Here is a 15,728-nt window from a genome sequence, read left to right as displayed (position 1 = left end):
GGTAGATATTCATCCTTATAACCTGACTATGGGTAGGGGTCTGGGCCAGGCGCAAGATCTACCACCAGTACAGAAGGAATAACTAAATTAGACAATAGATTTTGAGTAAAAAATATTTTATGCTAAATTCCTTGCAAATTATTTCACATTTTAAGAACTCATATTTGCACTAAAATAGTACTGAGCAAGAAGTTAACAAGGAATAATATGTTCAGTGGACTTTTCTGCCCTTAGCTTCTCACAGCTAATAAGGCAGACAGCCATTTCCCTACACGGTGTGTTCCATAGCCCACACCTTTGGGCGAGGAGGCTGGAGGAAAGGCAGTGGCGTGCGGGCCGGCAGAGCCAGGGTGCATGGGGGCTGGCAGAGCCAGGGTGCATGGAGGGGATCTCGCTTCTGCTCTGAATACTTTCCTTCCGTCACAGGTCAGCCCTGTGACAGAGAATGGCTGCCCCTCCCTAGTGCACGCGGGGCAATAGCAGGGCACATGTTTCTGAGGAGAGGAGGGCAGAAAACAGAGAGGAGAGCCAGGCTGTCCACTGGAGACCCTCCAGCTCTGCCTGTTTCCATATATGGAGAGAGCGTTGCTGGGCGCTCGAATTACTTCTGAGACTAATGGCCGGGGTCACGGCCGCTCCTCAGCGCCCTATGGCAAACCCGCAGGGCTCCTCACACGCAGGACTGTCCTCTGCCCATTTCCCAACTGCTTCATCTTGGGCTGGGGCCTCCAGCTGTGACCTTCTCACACGAGGAACTCATCCACACAATCCCCCCACAACACGGGAAAGCAAGAAACCAGCACACAGGCATTTCCCTGCTGCAGAGCTGCACTGCCACCAACACGTAACTTGGATGCCGTCTCACCAGACAAGGGGCCTGCTTTCTCTCCTTATCCTCATCTACTTTAATTCTAGATATTCAACACACAAATGTAATTACATGTCCTGACTCATACACATGGAGTAGCACCTGGATTCTGTTTTCTGTGTTGCTGGCTTTAACTAAATGTGACAGAAGTAATATTTTAGCTGCTCAGCTATCTTAATATGAGCAAGAGACAGGAAAAGATCAACATTGGGTAGCTATGGGATGCATATCTATTAGGTTAACCTGACTTAAGGACAAGTGTAATTATCTTCCTCCTAGGAATATGCAAACCTCTCCACTGGAGAGCAACCTGGCTGACCCAGCGCAGACTGCAAGTCTGCATTTGAGTAGCTCTCTGCATCTTTGCTGCATCCGCTGCTGTCCTCAGTTCACCGTCTTTAATAACATACTGGCTCAGCTGCTCCTGTGGCTGTGCTCATTAACCAAGCAGCTTATTAACCCATCAGTCTGAGAGCAACCACAGAGCAGCGCGAGCAGATGCCAGCCCAACACAGAGCAGCAAAACAGGATGGGTAGCAAGCGCAGCAATGGGGGACTAGTAGCTGTCCCAACTGGACAGGGATGATGATCCAGTCTAGTGCTTTATTATTATTTATATTCCCTGTAGTCCTTGCATCTGGGTTTGACACTTACTCTGTCCCTCCACAACCTCTCAGTCACCAGCCCTCTGCCCATTCCTGAATCCTTAATACTTTAGATTATCAAGCAAATGGAAGAAGTGCCAGAGATGATCAAGCTGGCAGGTGGGGAACAGAGGAAGAGGAGGAAGCCTTTCTCTTTTTTGGTAGCACTGAACTTGTTAGACCATTTTCTTGACGCCCCAGCCCCAGACAGAGCAGCTAGCTTGCCAAAGCCCGTATTAAATTACTGTGTCCAGACTGCGCTCGCTCTTGAAGCTCTAGCAAGAGGCGGGATCTTTGACGCCAAGCGGGCAGTAAGCTCTGTCCTTGCTCTGTGCACCACTGCAGATCTGTTGCCTACCCCTGTCACCTGGTTGGAAATTCAATTTGGCAGTGGTGACATACTCCAAAAGGGGAAAAAAGAAAAAAAAAAAAGTGATGAAACTGTTCTTATTTTGCAGTGATTATTTAAACCTTAGTGGTGACCAGTGGCCCATGCCCCAAAACAGGATCTCCCTGGATCTGCAGGGCAGCAGGGGCCGGGCAAGCCCCCTGGGCGGGTGCCTGCTCCCCACATCTCCATCCCCCTGGGAGCAGGGCCCGGACAAGCCCCGCTCCCGGCTGCCTGCCCCAGCTCCCGCTGCCGAGGCGGCCGCGCCGCCGGCTCCGCGCCATGGCGGCGCGCACCTGCACCGAGGCCGCGGCCATGGCCGGCCAGGGCGGGCCGCGGCTCCAGCCTCCGCCTCCCCGCCCGCCCGCCTCGGCCGCAGCCCGCGCGGGCTATAAGAGGCGGCGGCGGCCGGCGTGGCCGCTGTTAGCGGCAGGAGGCTCTGGCGGCGGCGGGGCAGCCCTGCGCCTGGCGCCGCGGCCATGAAGTCGCCTCAGGCGCAGCGGGCGGCGGGGGAAGGTGGGTGCGCGGCGGGGCGGGCAGGGGGCCGGGGGGCTGCCGTGGGGCGGTGCTGAGCGGTGTCCCCGGTGCCCGCAGCGCTGCTGGAGGACGGCGGGGAGCTGGCCGAGGCGCTCGGGGAGTTCGACGCCGTCCTGGAGGACTTCTCGTGCCCGCCCGCCCGGCGCCGCTTCCACTACGGCGAGCACCTGGAGCGCATGAAGCGGCGGAGCTGCGCCAGCGTCAGCGACGGCAGCGGCCTCAGCGACTCGGAGAGTGAGTGCGGGGCACCCGCCGCGGGCAAAGAGAAAAAAAATCCTTAAAAACACTTCGTTTGCTTCTGAGGAGTTGAAAGCATCAAGGCTGCTGTGCTTTGACCCGCTGGGTTTGGCCCCGTGGAGAGCTCGGGTATCACTTGTGCCCAGTCTCTCTTGCACCCTGGGGAAGAGGTCGCTGTCAAACCTTGGGGGTTTATGTTTTCTCCAGGGTTTTCAGTTTTGCTAGGAAACTGCAGAAAAGCAGAGCTCTGTCGCATGTTGTGAGGAGGGTAGAAATACTAGTTGGCTGGCAAAATGCTGAGGTTTCCTGGCTGTACTTTGTTTTACTAGTTTAAATATCAGCTGAATGAGTGAACTCGAGTACTTTTGGTAAACTGTCTGGAACTAAATGAGCAGTTCTTTTTAATCAGTGGAGAAGCTGTCACTGCTCGGAGGTTGTCATTGTAGAAATGGCATATGCTATGTGTGTGCAGACAGCACACAGGGAGCTTGCAGCAGGCAAAGTGGTACCTGATGTGAAGGTAGCGCTGAGCAGAAAATACAAAATGGACTGATTTTCTTTTTTTTTTTTCGGGGGGGGGGGGGTGTGCCTTTTTTTTTTTTTAACTACTTTTCCTGAAGTTTTACTCATCTCTTATTTTTCTCAGTCACTGAGAGACCATCTTTCCTCATGCAAGGAGTCAGACTGAGGATTGCTGTCCTCTTTGGAAGCAATAGACTCAATAGCTGCTTTTTCAGAAGTTATAATAAATAAATAAGCCCAAATATATCTTAATTCTTGAACTTAAAAGCCTCTGTAAACTTAAAAACTTCCCTTATAGGTGGTTTTACAAAACTGAAGCTTCCTGAGTTTGTTACTTATTGTGCCTTTAATTTTTGTTGTGCTTCCCTCAGTGACTCACTATACAATTTTGTGGACCTTTTGCTAAAACATAAGGAACATACTGTTCCCAGTGGTTAAGCTATCCCTATTGCTGCTCCCTAGTATCAAACCACTTTATAACATTATGATGGCCAGGATTCATCTCACTTAATTTTACCTGCTCTGAACTCTGACATCTAACTTAACTACCACTTTTTTTCCCCCTTCCTGATGTCTGCGGGCATACTAGATGTTTCCTGAGGCTTTTATCTGTTTCCTAAAGTGGATGAATTGCTCTTTGCAAGTCCCTCTCCCTGTGGAGGAAGGTTTAGTAATGAACACCTGATTTAGATTATACACCAACCTTTGGGTGGTTGGGGGTAAGATGATGCCTGCTTTTACTGACTCAAGCTGATAAATTATGTGAGCAGCCTGTAAATCTGAGTCTATCATTAACTACAATAGCAGAGACTTAGTTTTACTTTTCTGTATAGTTTTCTGTATTTTAATATAGTAACCTCTAGTGTGCTCTCACCAAAAGCTTGAAGGTTCTCCATCCAGTTAAATATTCTACTGTTGGCAAAACGTGAGAAAACAAAACAGCATCAAGGATTTGTTCTTTTTGTTGTGGTTAAAGCCTACTAATGTCACTTAACATATGTGCTGTGACTCAAAAAACTTATCTTGAACAATACTTAAAATTGTTATATTAGAATTGAATATACTAGAATATGTTAAAATTGTTATATTAAAATTGCTTAGTAGGGAGCAGCATGCTCATGCAGAAGACCTGAAAAACAGAATCCTGTCACATCTGGACTGTTTCAGACTGAATACACTAACAGAGGTAGACAGGATTTGAAGACTTGGAGCAGTCATCAAAGATGGTGCATTAGAAACTTGCCAAGCTTTCATGTTTCAGCCTGTGTTAAGGTTCCTCATTTAATGGTGCATTATGTGAAGGGTGGTTCTGATGGAGTAGCCACTGTTCTCTGGACACTGGCATCAACGGGACCAGGAGATGCACTAAGTGGTCTAGAGGAATCCACTATGCCCAGCGTATGAGGATATGACTGAGGGAAAGGAAATAGAAAATTAGCTAACCTTATTTTCTTATGAAGTGAATTTGCTTAGGCTAGCTTAAACTATGGTTAAATTCGAAAAATCTGAAGTCAGAATGAGTTTCTAGTGCTGTCAGTTTTATTTTAAATGAACAAATGCCTCTTCTACTTTAACTAGAACCTTGATGCTTTCTCAGGAGAGACTCAGCAAAACATTGTTCAGTGCAGAAAGCTGCTTAATTTTGAGTTATAGTAGGACTGGAGATTCAGATGTTTTTATGAAGAGATCCTTTTATAACAGGCTGAAATGTCTGATGTAATCTAGATACACTCCCTATGTCTAGTCTAAGAATAGACATGGAAATTTCTACTGGTCTGGACTCCTCCTGTTCAAACTGAAGTTTTCCTTTGCTGGTTCTGCCTTTCTGGTCTCTGTCCTTTGAAGGTACACTTCATGGCCTCTCTATTCCCATGGAAACACTTAGCCTGCTTTCTCTTTGATCCTGTGGTGATGTTTAACCTGAGAGCTAGCTGTTAAAGCAAATCTGTAACAGCAGAAGAAATGCCAACAATATTATCTGCAGTTGGAATTATACTCTAATTCACAAAGACTCTTTCTATCCTTGCAGATTCCTGCTATCTAGTGGTACAGGTGATTCCAACTGATTTGTTATGTATTTACAGAACTATTTTAGTACTATCTCTTGTTGACCAGATGATCTGATTCTCTAACCTGGTGTGGAGGGTCAGGCATACCTGTTCTGCCATTCCTGCAGTGATATCTTTAAGTCTAGTGTGAGATTGTAAGATTGGGCAGTAACATCCTAAACTGTTGCAATCATTTGTGTTAGGGTGCATGGATCGCATTTAAACTTAAACTTTCTCCAAAAACCACTAACACTGACCGTATCTGAACAATGTTCTTTTATTGCCTGGTAAGTAAAGCCCTCTTCTGGGGCTTGTATAGTGAGGATGAGGCAATTTAATTTAGAAACAGAAGTATTTACAGAAGCTGTCTTTCAATACAGTTGATCATTTAAGTAGGGGGATGTGTGTGTGTGTATATATATATATATATATATATATAGCTCCTTAAAAGCTCCTCTTGAGGGAGCTAAGACCAAAAGTACTATTAGACATTCTTATTACTCATTTCAGCCTCTTGGGGGAAAAAATAACACTCAAAGATCCTAGTTTGGAAAAGGAGCGCAATAATAGCTGGGTCTACTGCACCTTGTCCAGTTATTTAGACTGATCTTTGGCCAAGGTCTGCCTTGGCTGTGATCAGATATTGTATGTAACAGTGGACTGTAGCCTTTGCAGTAATAAAAATGCTAGCATGTGCAGATGGATCATGCGAGTACTTGGCCTGCAAGCATTGTATTAAATGAAGCAGCTGATTGCAGTGCAGGAAATCACAGTGCAAAAACTAATTTACTCCAGCAATAGTCACTTCTGAGTGCTGAACTATCAGAATGAACAGTAATTATGTTCAAGCTTTCTATATTTAACAGAATGGAAGTATAACAGCTTCATACTTTAGATTTGTCTTAGATGCTTCAGCATAAATAGCAGAGATGCTTACACATTTTTGTTAGCCATGGCATCTGTTGTATGTGATAATGTGATTTGTAATAGAGTTGTGTTGCCAAAAGTGCAGGTGCAGTTAAAAACCTGAACTTTTAAATATACTGTTTGCTGCTTGTCTTCTGGAATGAGCTTGCAAAGAAAAATGCAGGCTTGTCTGCATAAATGACATGTCCAGTCAATGTACTTTGCCAGTATACTGTATAGCAATGGCACAAAAGTCTTTCAAGTTTAGACTTGGAATAACAAGTGGAGAGTTAGACTAAATGAAAGGTTGAGAATGGAAATGCTTTAGCTTTTCTTGTGCCAAAGCTATAATAACACCTAAAAGCTAAACCATAATCTCTTGTGCTCTCAGCAGTGTTTTAACACTTCTAGCTAGTAGTAAACTGGTTCAACTTCTGTTCTCTCTATCAAAAGTGTTGGAAAATAAATGTCAGCTTGCACTGAGAGCCTGCAGTGTATCTTCACGGCAACTTTTAGGAGCATGTAAATGCTTTGAGAGATGTCTCCTGGCCTTTAAACGCATCAGAAAGACCTCAGTGCCTCTACAACTTCCAATGTTATAATTTCAAAACTGAGCAGGTGCAGGTTTACTAAGGGGCTGATTGCTTTCTGCTAACACCCAGTGCCTGGTGTAATACAGGCATCTGTGGTTACATGCCGTGGAAGTGTGTGTGGCTGTGCTAATGCTCCCACTAGCTGAAGATGACACATCAACCACTGTTAATACTGCCACAGTCATCCTGAAAAGGACACGTTTGCAGTGTTGCAATACATAAGTGTGGAAAAGATGCAGAAAAACTCAATGATTGAAGATGCGAAATGATTCCCAAATGACTAAGAAGTCAAGGGCTGTCTGCCTAGAAAAGATACGACTTCAGTGGGGACAGTCTATTCTTTCAAAACATCCAAATTGGTGTTAGGAAAATGAAGGAGGGAAGTAGTGTTTGCTCACTCTCCAGCATGAGAACATCAACGAGCACATTTCAAATAAAAGGAGATATTTCTACACATGCTGTAAAGTTCAACTGCAAAATCATTTTGCCTCAAGGTGTTGTGGATGTTATATTTACATTGTCAAAGCACCTAGATAGCCATGGAAGGAATTCATCAGGGACTACTGAGTACTAAGGGTGGTACTGCTGCCTTGAAGTATGTTGATCTGTGCATTGCTAGGAACTGGTTGAATATTATCTGGCAATGCTGGTGTGTTCCTGCACCATTCCTGAAGCCTTCTAAAAGCATCTACTATGAGTTGCTATCAGAGGCTCCAGCTGAGTAGAAGCACTTTTTATTAACAATAAATCCTAATTTTATATGATGAAGAGAATTAAGTGAATTGCTGCCTCAAATTTTGGATGACCTGTCTCTGGCAAAAGCAACACAGTATAATGAAATGATGAAACAAGACTCCCATGGAGAAAGTGTTACGGGATATAAGGAGTAATACAGCTTATGAAATCATCTGATACATTCAAGAGAATGAAGAAAACCCAGAAGTTTGGGGTACATAAGTTGCTTTCCAGGTATTTCAGTTAAAGGGAAAGACATGTTTGCCTGTGAGAGTTGCTGTGCTTGCACCTCCAGAATACCTGTTTGTCTCCCTTATGCTTTACTATGTAAAAAGAGCATTAAAGGGGAAGAGTGGAATTAGAAACTTTGCTTTTTCAAGCAGTAAATGTGATGGGGGAGCAGTATGGGAAAGCATTCTTGTTATGTCTAAATTTCAAGCTTCCTAAATGACTTCCTTGTAATTAGTAATTATGTGATTTGAAATCTTTTAAAGCAATAAACTCTGGAATTTAGATAGGGAAAAGTGTTCTTTCTGTCTGTATTAGAACAGGTGGCTGATAACCAGATGGAAGACAACACATAAACAAGGCAGCAAAGTGTGAGCATGACTATGGTCCTGTCCTTGAGGACTGCAGCCTATACCTTGTGGAATGAGTTCTTTATACCATCTCCTCCTGCCTACTGATGGCATTAGAAATTCCTGATATCTTTTTTTAATCAAATGATCTGTGGAAATGAGTTGTGCAGGCTGTTTTGTTGGATGGTTTGTGATGAATTTGTAATCTGTGGAGACATTTTAATGACACTTTAAGGCTCGTCTCTGAAAACCTTGAGGGATACAGTCCTCTGAACCTTTCTTCACTGAAAATTGCACTGTCTCAAATAAGGCTAACTGTTCCTAAAACTATATCCTGATCAACTATGATATTAAGAAGAGCATAATAAAGTCAGATGGCTAAGCTTTTCCACTGCCTGTTTTAAAAGGAAAAGAAGTCTGAGGTTTTTCCTCTTTGGGTTAATTACTGTCCAGAACCTTTCAATTGTTTATTTCATGGAAACAGTCTATATTTACATGGTATTGCAGTGGTGGTTTTTTTTTTTTTTGTGGTTTAACTGTATATTAGAACAGCAAAGGCCAGTACTAACTACACATTACTTTGCCAAAGTAAAATACATCCATATTTGTTCTAAACCTCTAATTTTGCAGCTGTTTCCATAGCCTAACTCATATAAATCAGCTTAGTAGCCTAACTCATTTTTAAGGTTTTCTTTTAGAGACAGTATTTCTTTTAAACAGCTGTAAATCATAGTTTGATTCTCCTACCTGCATGTATACACAATCTTTGGAGCAACAAAATAAGTAATAAATGATAAACTTCCATAGCAGTGGAAGAAAGTGTTGGATGAGGATAGGCAGCAGTGATGAGAGATCCTGGGCATCAGTCTCCGGTTATTTGATTGCAGGGGCTGTTGGATTTGTGTGGCAATGGAAATCTTCCAAGATCCTCCTTTAAAGGGGAATGAGGGAATATTGGCTGTTGCAGCTGGTAGAGAGCAAGGATTGAAATGTCCTGAGCTTCCTGCCCTTGAGTTGTATTTTGCAAAACCTCATTTTTATGCAATGGGAATCAGAAGTATTGTTTTAAAACAGTATGTTTTTGGTAGTTTCTTGTTCACTGTGGTATGCATCTTGGCTCAAAAAATGTGGTTTTGGTTTAAAGTTGGCCCATAAGCTGTTTTCAGGAAGAAATGTTATCTGTTACTTTCAGTCCATTCATGTCCTGGAGTTCGTATTGCATTATGCAGTGCTGGTAGGAAATACCAATACAGAGCAATTGTTTGCTTTCTCCTCCCTTAGATTTTAGGAGCTACTTTTCAGGGGTGAGGACAGTGCTGAATATATTCTGTACTCATCAGTGAAAGGTGATATAAGTTGGGTGTCCCAGCTGTTAAATTGATGATACAGCAGGTCAGGCCTTTTGGCCCTGAATTTAGCATTATCATACCTGTATTCACACCTTCCTGGGCAGGTTATGTGCAGCATCAGAGAAATACGCGATTAATGAGTGGTATTGGGCATGCAGGCATTTCTTTAACTAGGTGCTGCTTTTTGCTCCTTTACCACCATCTCAGTGGCAAATGATTCAATAACAGTCTGTGATGCTCCTGTTTCTGGGGAACTGTCCTTGTTCTAGAGCTGTTCTCCAAAAGCTATTAGAAAAGCTAAAAAAAAAAAGTTTAGGTTGCTAAAGTTTCCCATGCTATTGCATGTCAGGCAGGCTGTGCCAGGTCTAATTGAAGGGATGTGGGATAACTTCTGTTCCTTTTTTTTTTTTTTCTTTTTTTTTCTATTTGATGCTGACTGTGGGAAAAGCTGTTGCTTTTCTTAACAGGATATATAGGACTAGATATAAGAGGATATAGGTTGCTCTTGAACATAGGTGCTTTTCCTTCAAATAATAGATGATCTGATTTGTACAGACTTGGCCTATGCAAGAAACCTCCCATTTTTTCTTAAGGCTCTTAAGATTTGCAGTATGTATTGCTGATAGGTGTTCTGGTTTGTAATGTCATCTTCTCCTGTAGGTGCAGATTCGCTGTACAGGAATAGTTTCAGCTTAAGTGATGAAAAACTGAATTCTCCAACCGCATCTACTCCAACTTTGCCATCTCCTTCAGTAACTCCCTGTAAAGGTAAGCTTAATTCTACTTGTTTGCATTTCTTTCTAACGCTTAGGTGTATAGTATTTGGGTGAGCAAGTATTCACACACATGACTTGACTCACTTTTTTGATGGCAACAAAATTAAAAATCACTGTTAAGCATGCTGCAGGTGTAAGTGCTGCTACTGCTTAAAAACTGGACAATTGGTTATTGCAGATTAAATAGGATGTGTTGCTTTGTTAGGAGTGAAAATGTGGATGGATGTTTGGTCTTTCCCATCTTCTAAGAATGTATTTGGAAACTTTAGCAGCTCTGTTATGAGGAAGAGGTCAGGAAAACTCTTCTGAAAATCCAGAGCATATATACCACTGAAATACTGGGAACTGTGCAGGTCCAGAGTTCTCTTGGTTAGAAACGTCGTATTTCAACCGCGATGTCCTTTTTAATTTGCAGCAAAGCTTGGAGATACAAAAGAACTGGAAGATTTTATTGCTGATCTTGACAGGACACTAGCAAGTAAGTAGGTTTTCTTAGAGTGCATTTTCTTTAGTGTCTTCAAACAATGAAAGTTGATGTATCAAACAGACTAACTTTTTTATATCATGTGACTACATCTAATTGGATGCAATTGGATCTAATTGGATGCATCATTTTCTGGACTGCTCAAAGTGGGTTCATGCTTCTTACTTACAAAGCTGAACAACTGGAGCGGTAACTACAGTGAAGGATATCATTCTGAAGCTTTATTGATACTATAATTTGCCTTTCCTTTTGCTTAATTTCATAAAGGAGAAGATATCTATCTATCCTCGATTGGATTAAGCAGGATTTTTTGTTTCTACCAGAAATGTATTTAGACCACCTCTTTTATGTCACTATCTAGGAGTTATGATTTTCAATTACCCTGTTGAGTTTTTCATTATGAATTTAAATGCCTCTCCCTGCTGTGTATCCTTATTTTTTCTGCTTCTTTCTATGTTGCATTTGGGACATGGTGCTGTTCTTTTTATGTGGCTCTGCAGTCTGATTCCATTCAAAATAAATTACAGATTAGACCTAAATGGCTACATGACAAACATGAATTCCGAGTGTCTGTGTTATTAGGTATTCTCCTTTTCCTGTAATTCTTGAAGTCTTGGCCATCTGTGTTGAATTTAATTCAAGGCAGTTGTGCTTGTGATCTTCCTGCTTCCCTGTCTTCATATGCATATCCTAATTTCAGTTCCATTATTTTAAATAATTTCTGCTTGTTATGGATGCATGCTTGTGCTAATTCTGTTGCTGAAACTTAATTTGACTGATCTGCTCATCCAAAAAGCTTCGAATCTGAAGCATGGCCGTGTAGAAGGACAAAACCTCCCCAAAGTCTCAGATATCTTGCCATGTCTTGTAAAGCTACGTTGCAGGTGACTTTATGGGTTGCCTTGTCCCCCTGCAAAGCACATGAAAGGTGAGGCCAGGCATTGAGAGAACATGATGGTTATTTCAACAGTTCACTTGCTCTGTGCTTTGGAGTTCTGGGAGAAAGTTCAACTTACCTGACTCATACTGTTTATATACTGTTCTGCTTATACACTTGAGGCTATGCAAAAACTTTACAGATGCCTTTTGCCTGATGTACTTTAAAACAGAAATTACCTTAAATCTTTATGCAGTATAATCTCTTTGGTCTCATGTTTAAAAACATATAGTCTAGCCCTATGTCTGGTGTGTTAACATGCAACCCTATTGGCAGAGCTGACTTTCTTTTGTATTTACAGGCATGTGAAACAGGATGTTTTGGCATTGTGCCTGCCTATGAATATGTCCTCTGAAAGATAAGTGGCATCAATCACTGAGAATTGCTGACATTGATGGATAACTTTGCCACCCAAGCTATTTACTTTCTGAACATAATCTGTCATCTTCCTATAAGTATTTAACAGCATGGGTTTTGCTACTCTGCAGCAAGTGAAATCAGATAACTTAAATGTTTCTGCTATATTTTGCTTTAAAATATAGCTTAAATCTTAATTTAAAGTTGCTTTTATGAAAATATATTTGTAAATTTATATAGTGGAGAACTTAATGCCTTTTCCATTATAATATATATTTTTGTATACAAATAAAGCCTGAACTGGAACCCAGATGTCTGAACTTCATATGAACAGACTGTGAAAAGTGATTATAAGTCAAGTTTGCAATAAAAAGATCAGGTTTTAAAGTATTTAATACAGTAATATTTCCTGAAGGGAAAAACACTATCCTGACTTGCATTTTTTCCTCTTCAACTTGCTTAAATGAGAATTTTTTTACTGTGTAAAATGACTGCAATCGTGAATATTATGGAATAAAATGGTAATTTTGTTTGCATTACAGTAACACTGACTTAGTGCAGTTTTGAACAAACCCTATAAACAAATTGCTCTAAAAGGCATCTTTGTAAGCATCAGTATTGGTAACTGAGTATTCCCATGAGAGTCTACACTGATCTGCCAGTTAGTATTTAGGCATCTAAGCCCTCAGGCTAAAGGTATGGAGTAGCAAGAAATTTGTCTGGATCTTTTCCATACCAGAATCTGGAGTCCAAAACTGCCCATGTTTTGCTGAAAAGCAGTGTCTGGCCATCAGTGTCTTGTTCAGAGGGGCAGAACCTACATTTGCACAGGGAATGGAATCATCTTCCCTGTACAAATCCCATTAAGCCTTGGAGATGTGATGTAGGCTCCTCCAGCTGCTGCAAACATTACAGTCAGTGCTGCAATCCAAACTGCCCAGGGGATCCCTAGTCCTTTTGGGGCACAACTACCTACCTGGTGCTTGAGGGAGTGGATTTAGGTTTGTCTGCTGTAGTTTTGCTAACAGGAACTCCATGAGGTTAATATGAGCCTACTTCTGTGTCTTCTTAACAGGACCCAAAACAGATTTGGGTCTTGTTAAACGCAAGCTAAGGTCTCAATTTTCTGCACTGATAAGAAAGCTAAACCCTGATAAACTGGATAGATGTGAATGCTTCTGACACTACTTTTTGGATTTTGTTTGTTTGCACCTGAGCTGAAAAGTGTTTTTTTTTTTTTTTTTTTTTTTTTTTTTTAATAGTGGTGACTGCTTTTTCAGGAAGTAATTCCAATAAGTTTTCTACATATAGCAGCTTTAGGTGATAAACTGCCCCTTGGAATAGAAATGAACTAAACTTACTTTTTCCCTAGCAGACTAGAAAACCTGAAATGACAGATACATAAAACATGGAGGTTCCTGCACAGTAGAAAAATGTCTTCAAGCAGCAAGGTATCTTACTTTGGCAAAGTCAGAGCCATTCAGTGTGCTGTGCTATAACCCCAAGAACAAATTATCCTTTTGGTTGCCTTGGTATAACTGAAAGGATAATCTGGTCTCATATGTAAGGGGATCATCTTTTTATGTGAAGTCAATGAGATGGATTTTAGCAGGTACTGAGAGGAGGCAAACCAGGGAATGCTAGTGATTTTTTTTTTTTTTTAATACCACTAGAATAAGGCATATGTTCAGGCTAGCTGAAGAATAACAGTAAAGGTTTGATACTGTTTGCTGCTGATGAAAGATGGCATGGTGATGAATGGTAGTGTCCCAAAGGCAGAATAATTAAACTGAGTGAGTTTTAAGTAACTTAAATGTTTTAGAGGAGGCTACTTCCAGCCCCTGGGCTGGGGGGAAGGTGCACAGCTGCTTTTTTCATTGGTGCAGATGTGCAGGGCATGAGTTTTCTACTTCCCTTCTCTACTTTCAGTTGTTGTTGATACAATTGAAGGATATCAACCTATAATTAATATTTAGAGGTGGATATCTCCCTTCCAGTGGGATGTTACTGAACTAATGTAGTAGCTTTAGAATGGCAATACTTGGCCCTTCTAGACACCCTGTCTTGGCAATTTTTCTCCTTCATAACTAAACGTTTAGAACAAGGCATATTCTTCATTTTCATGTGATGTGCAGTCACTTTTAAAGTTAGGGGTTAAGTCACACCCTGTCCTTTTGATTTTCCTCTGCATAACTGGGTGGTGACTTCTGCTTGCTTATGCAACCGTTCTGGAGATCAGCAGCTACACAATCTGGGAGTGTGTTCTGAGTTGTTGCTGGTCCGAATTCCCTGCTGTTTGTTACACTCGGTTTTGAATGTCCTGTGCTGTCGGAATAAGGCGTTAATGTAGGGCTCATTTCACCAAGGTACATCTCTGACTTAATCCATGACCTAACTGCTCTACGTATGGCACTGGAAAATGCACTGTTGAGAAAACACTCGTGTGATGCTCTGTCCCAGCGGAGTAATGCTGGAAGCTGTGCTGTCCTCGTGCACCAGCTCAGCTTCCTAACCTTTGCCTGAACTCCCTCCGATGCTGTGATGCCAAATGCAGACTTGAAGACACTCTCAGCTCTGTTGTGCCAACCTGCCACTCTTCTAGAAATGGAAATCAGGAGCTTACACTAAGTAGGTGTATTGCCACAGCTTAGCATGTAGGGTGAGGTGCAGCAATTCCTTGCACGTATGCTCTTTACATACTGCAAACTCAAGGTTAAATGGATTAGTTTAAACCTCCACCACTCAGGCTTGAGCTAATGTGTCTTATCTTGGGTTGGCTATTGACTGTGTGCGTCCCCAGCACGGTCACCAGGGCTTAGCTGATACGGGGTAACTCATTAAGCCTGTAACGTGCTCATTTTTCTGAGCCCTTTAAAAGGGGAAAAGGAGAAAAGAGTCCAAAGTTTTCCTGGCTGTGTGTGTGTCTTCAGCAGCTCTCCGTGCACCTACAGCCAGGGGACTTCTTGGGAAGAAGGAGAAAAGCAGTGTTGGCAGTGACTATATAAAAGGAAAAGCAGGCTCTGCTTTGTGAAGATTGCTCACTGGGAAGGGCCCAGTCCTTGCTGGCTCCTAGAGCTCCTTGTCTCAAGAGTCCTTTCCCCTCCACCTCCATTACTGATATTTGGGTAGATTTGGGTAGGAATACACATTCGATGTCGAATTAATTTCCATCAGTGTTGCCTGATGCAAAAGGTCAGAGAGGGGAAGAGAAATCACGTTCATAGCTCAGCTGCTTCATATACACCTTGTTTTCAGAAGAGGATATTTGCAAAGAGAAAACACACAGAGAATGCGAAACAACTCTGCCTGCAAATAGAGTTTTTTGGGTTTTTTTTAAGTTCTCATTATTAATTGTTGCTTTTAGACCACTGCTCAGCTGCCTCGGGCTCTGCGAATTCCCCAGTGCCGTGGGAAATGTTCCAGCTAGCGCAGATCTCCATGGATGAACCACGACTTGGTTAGCTCACATGGACACACTTTAGTGCCCCGCTGGAGCCTGCCTGTCTTAGAGAGATCCATGTGTTTGGAGGTGCCTCGGTGTGCTAGACATCACATCTGCGAGGCTCTTGGAGAGGAGCTCACAGTGTTACAGCTTGCCATGCTTGGAAGCAAATTCAATATCACAAAGCCAATACGACTGCAGCAGCTTTTGAACTAGATCCAGCTCCACATATTAACATTGCAAACTCTGTATTCTCGATGGAGAAAAGTCCTGTTTTCTGTGCTGTTTCAACAGGGTCTTGTACATTGCTGACTTCACTTTAGTTTG

The 15,728-nt window shown here is 42.3% G+C and overlaps 1 protein-coding gene across 1 annotated transcript; it reads left to right on the top strand.

The window, feature by feature from the left end:
• Nucleotides 1-2,364: 2,364 nt before the first annotated feature.
• RGCC (regulator of cell cycle) lies at nucleotides 2,365-12,269 on the top strand. Its single transcript, XM_088530932.1, has 5 exons — nucleotides 2,365-2,416; nucleotides 2,495-2,671; nucleotides 10,066-10,173; nucleotides 10,597-10,659; nucleotides 11,904-12,269. Exons 1-5 carry the CDS (start codon nucleotides 2,380-2,382, stop codon nucleotides 11,909-11,911), a joined length of 393 nt encoding a protein of 130 aa, XP_088387058.1. The 5' UTR covers nucleotides 2,365-2,379; the 3' UTR covers nucleotides 11,912-12,269.
• The last annotated feature ends 3,459 nt before the right edge of the window (nucleotides 12,270-15,728 follow it).

The sequence above is a fragment of the Tinamus guttatus genome, unplaced genomic scaffold (assembly GCF_059628265.1).
Source record: "Tinamus guttatus ecotype Peru unplaced genomic scaffold, ASM5962826v1 Tinamus_guttatus_pri_ptg000394l, whole genome shotgun sequence".
In the NCBI taxonomy this organism is placed as follows: Eukaryota; Metazoa; Chordata; class Aves; order Tinamiformes; family Tinamidae; genus Tinamus; species Tinamus guttatus.
The sequence above is the reverse complement of the archived record's forward strand: the minus strand, read 5'-3'. Positions and strand labels throughout refer to the sequence as shown.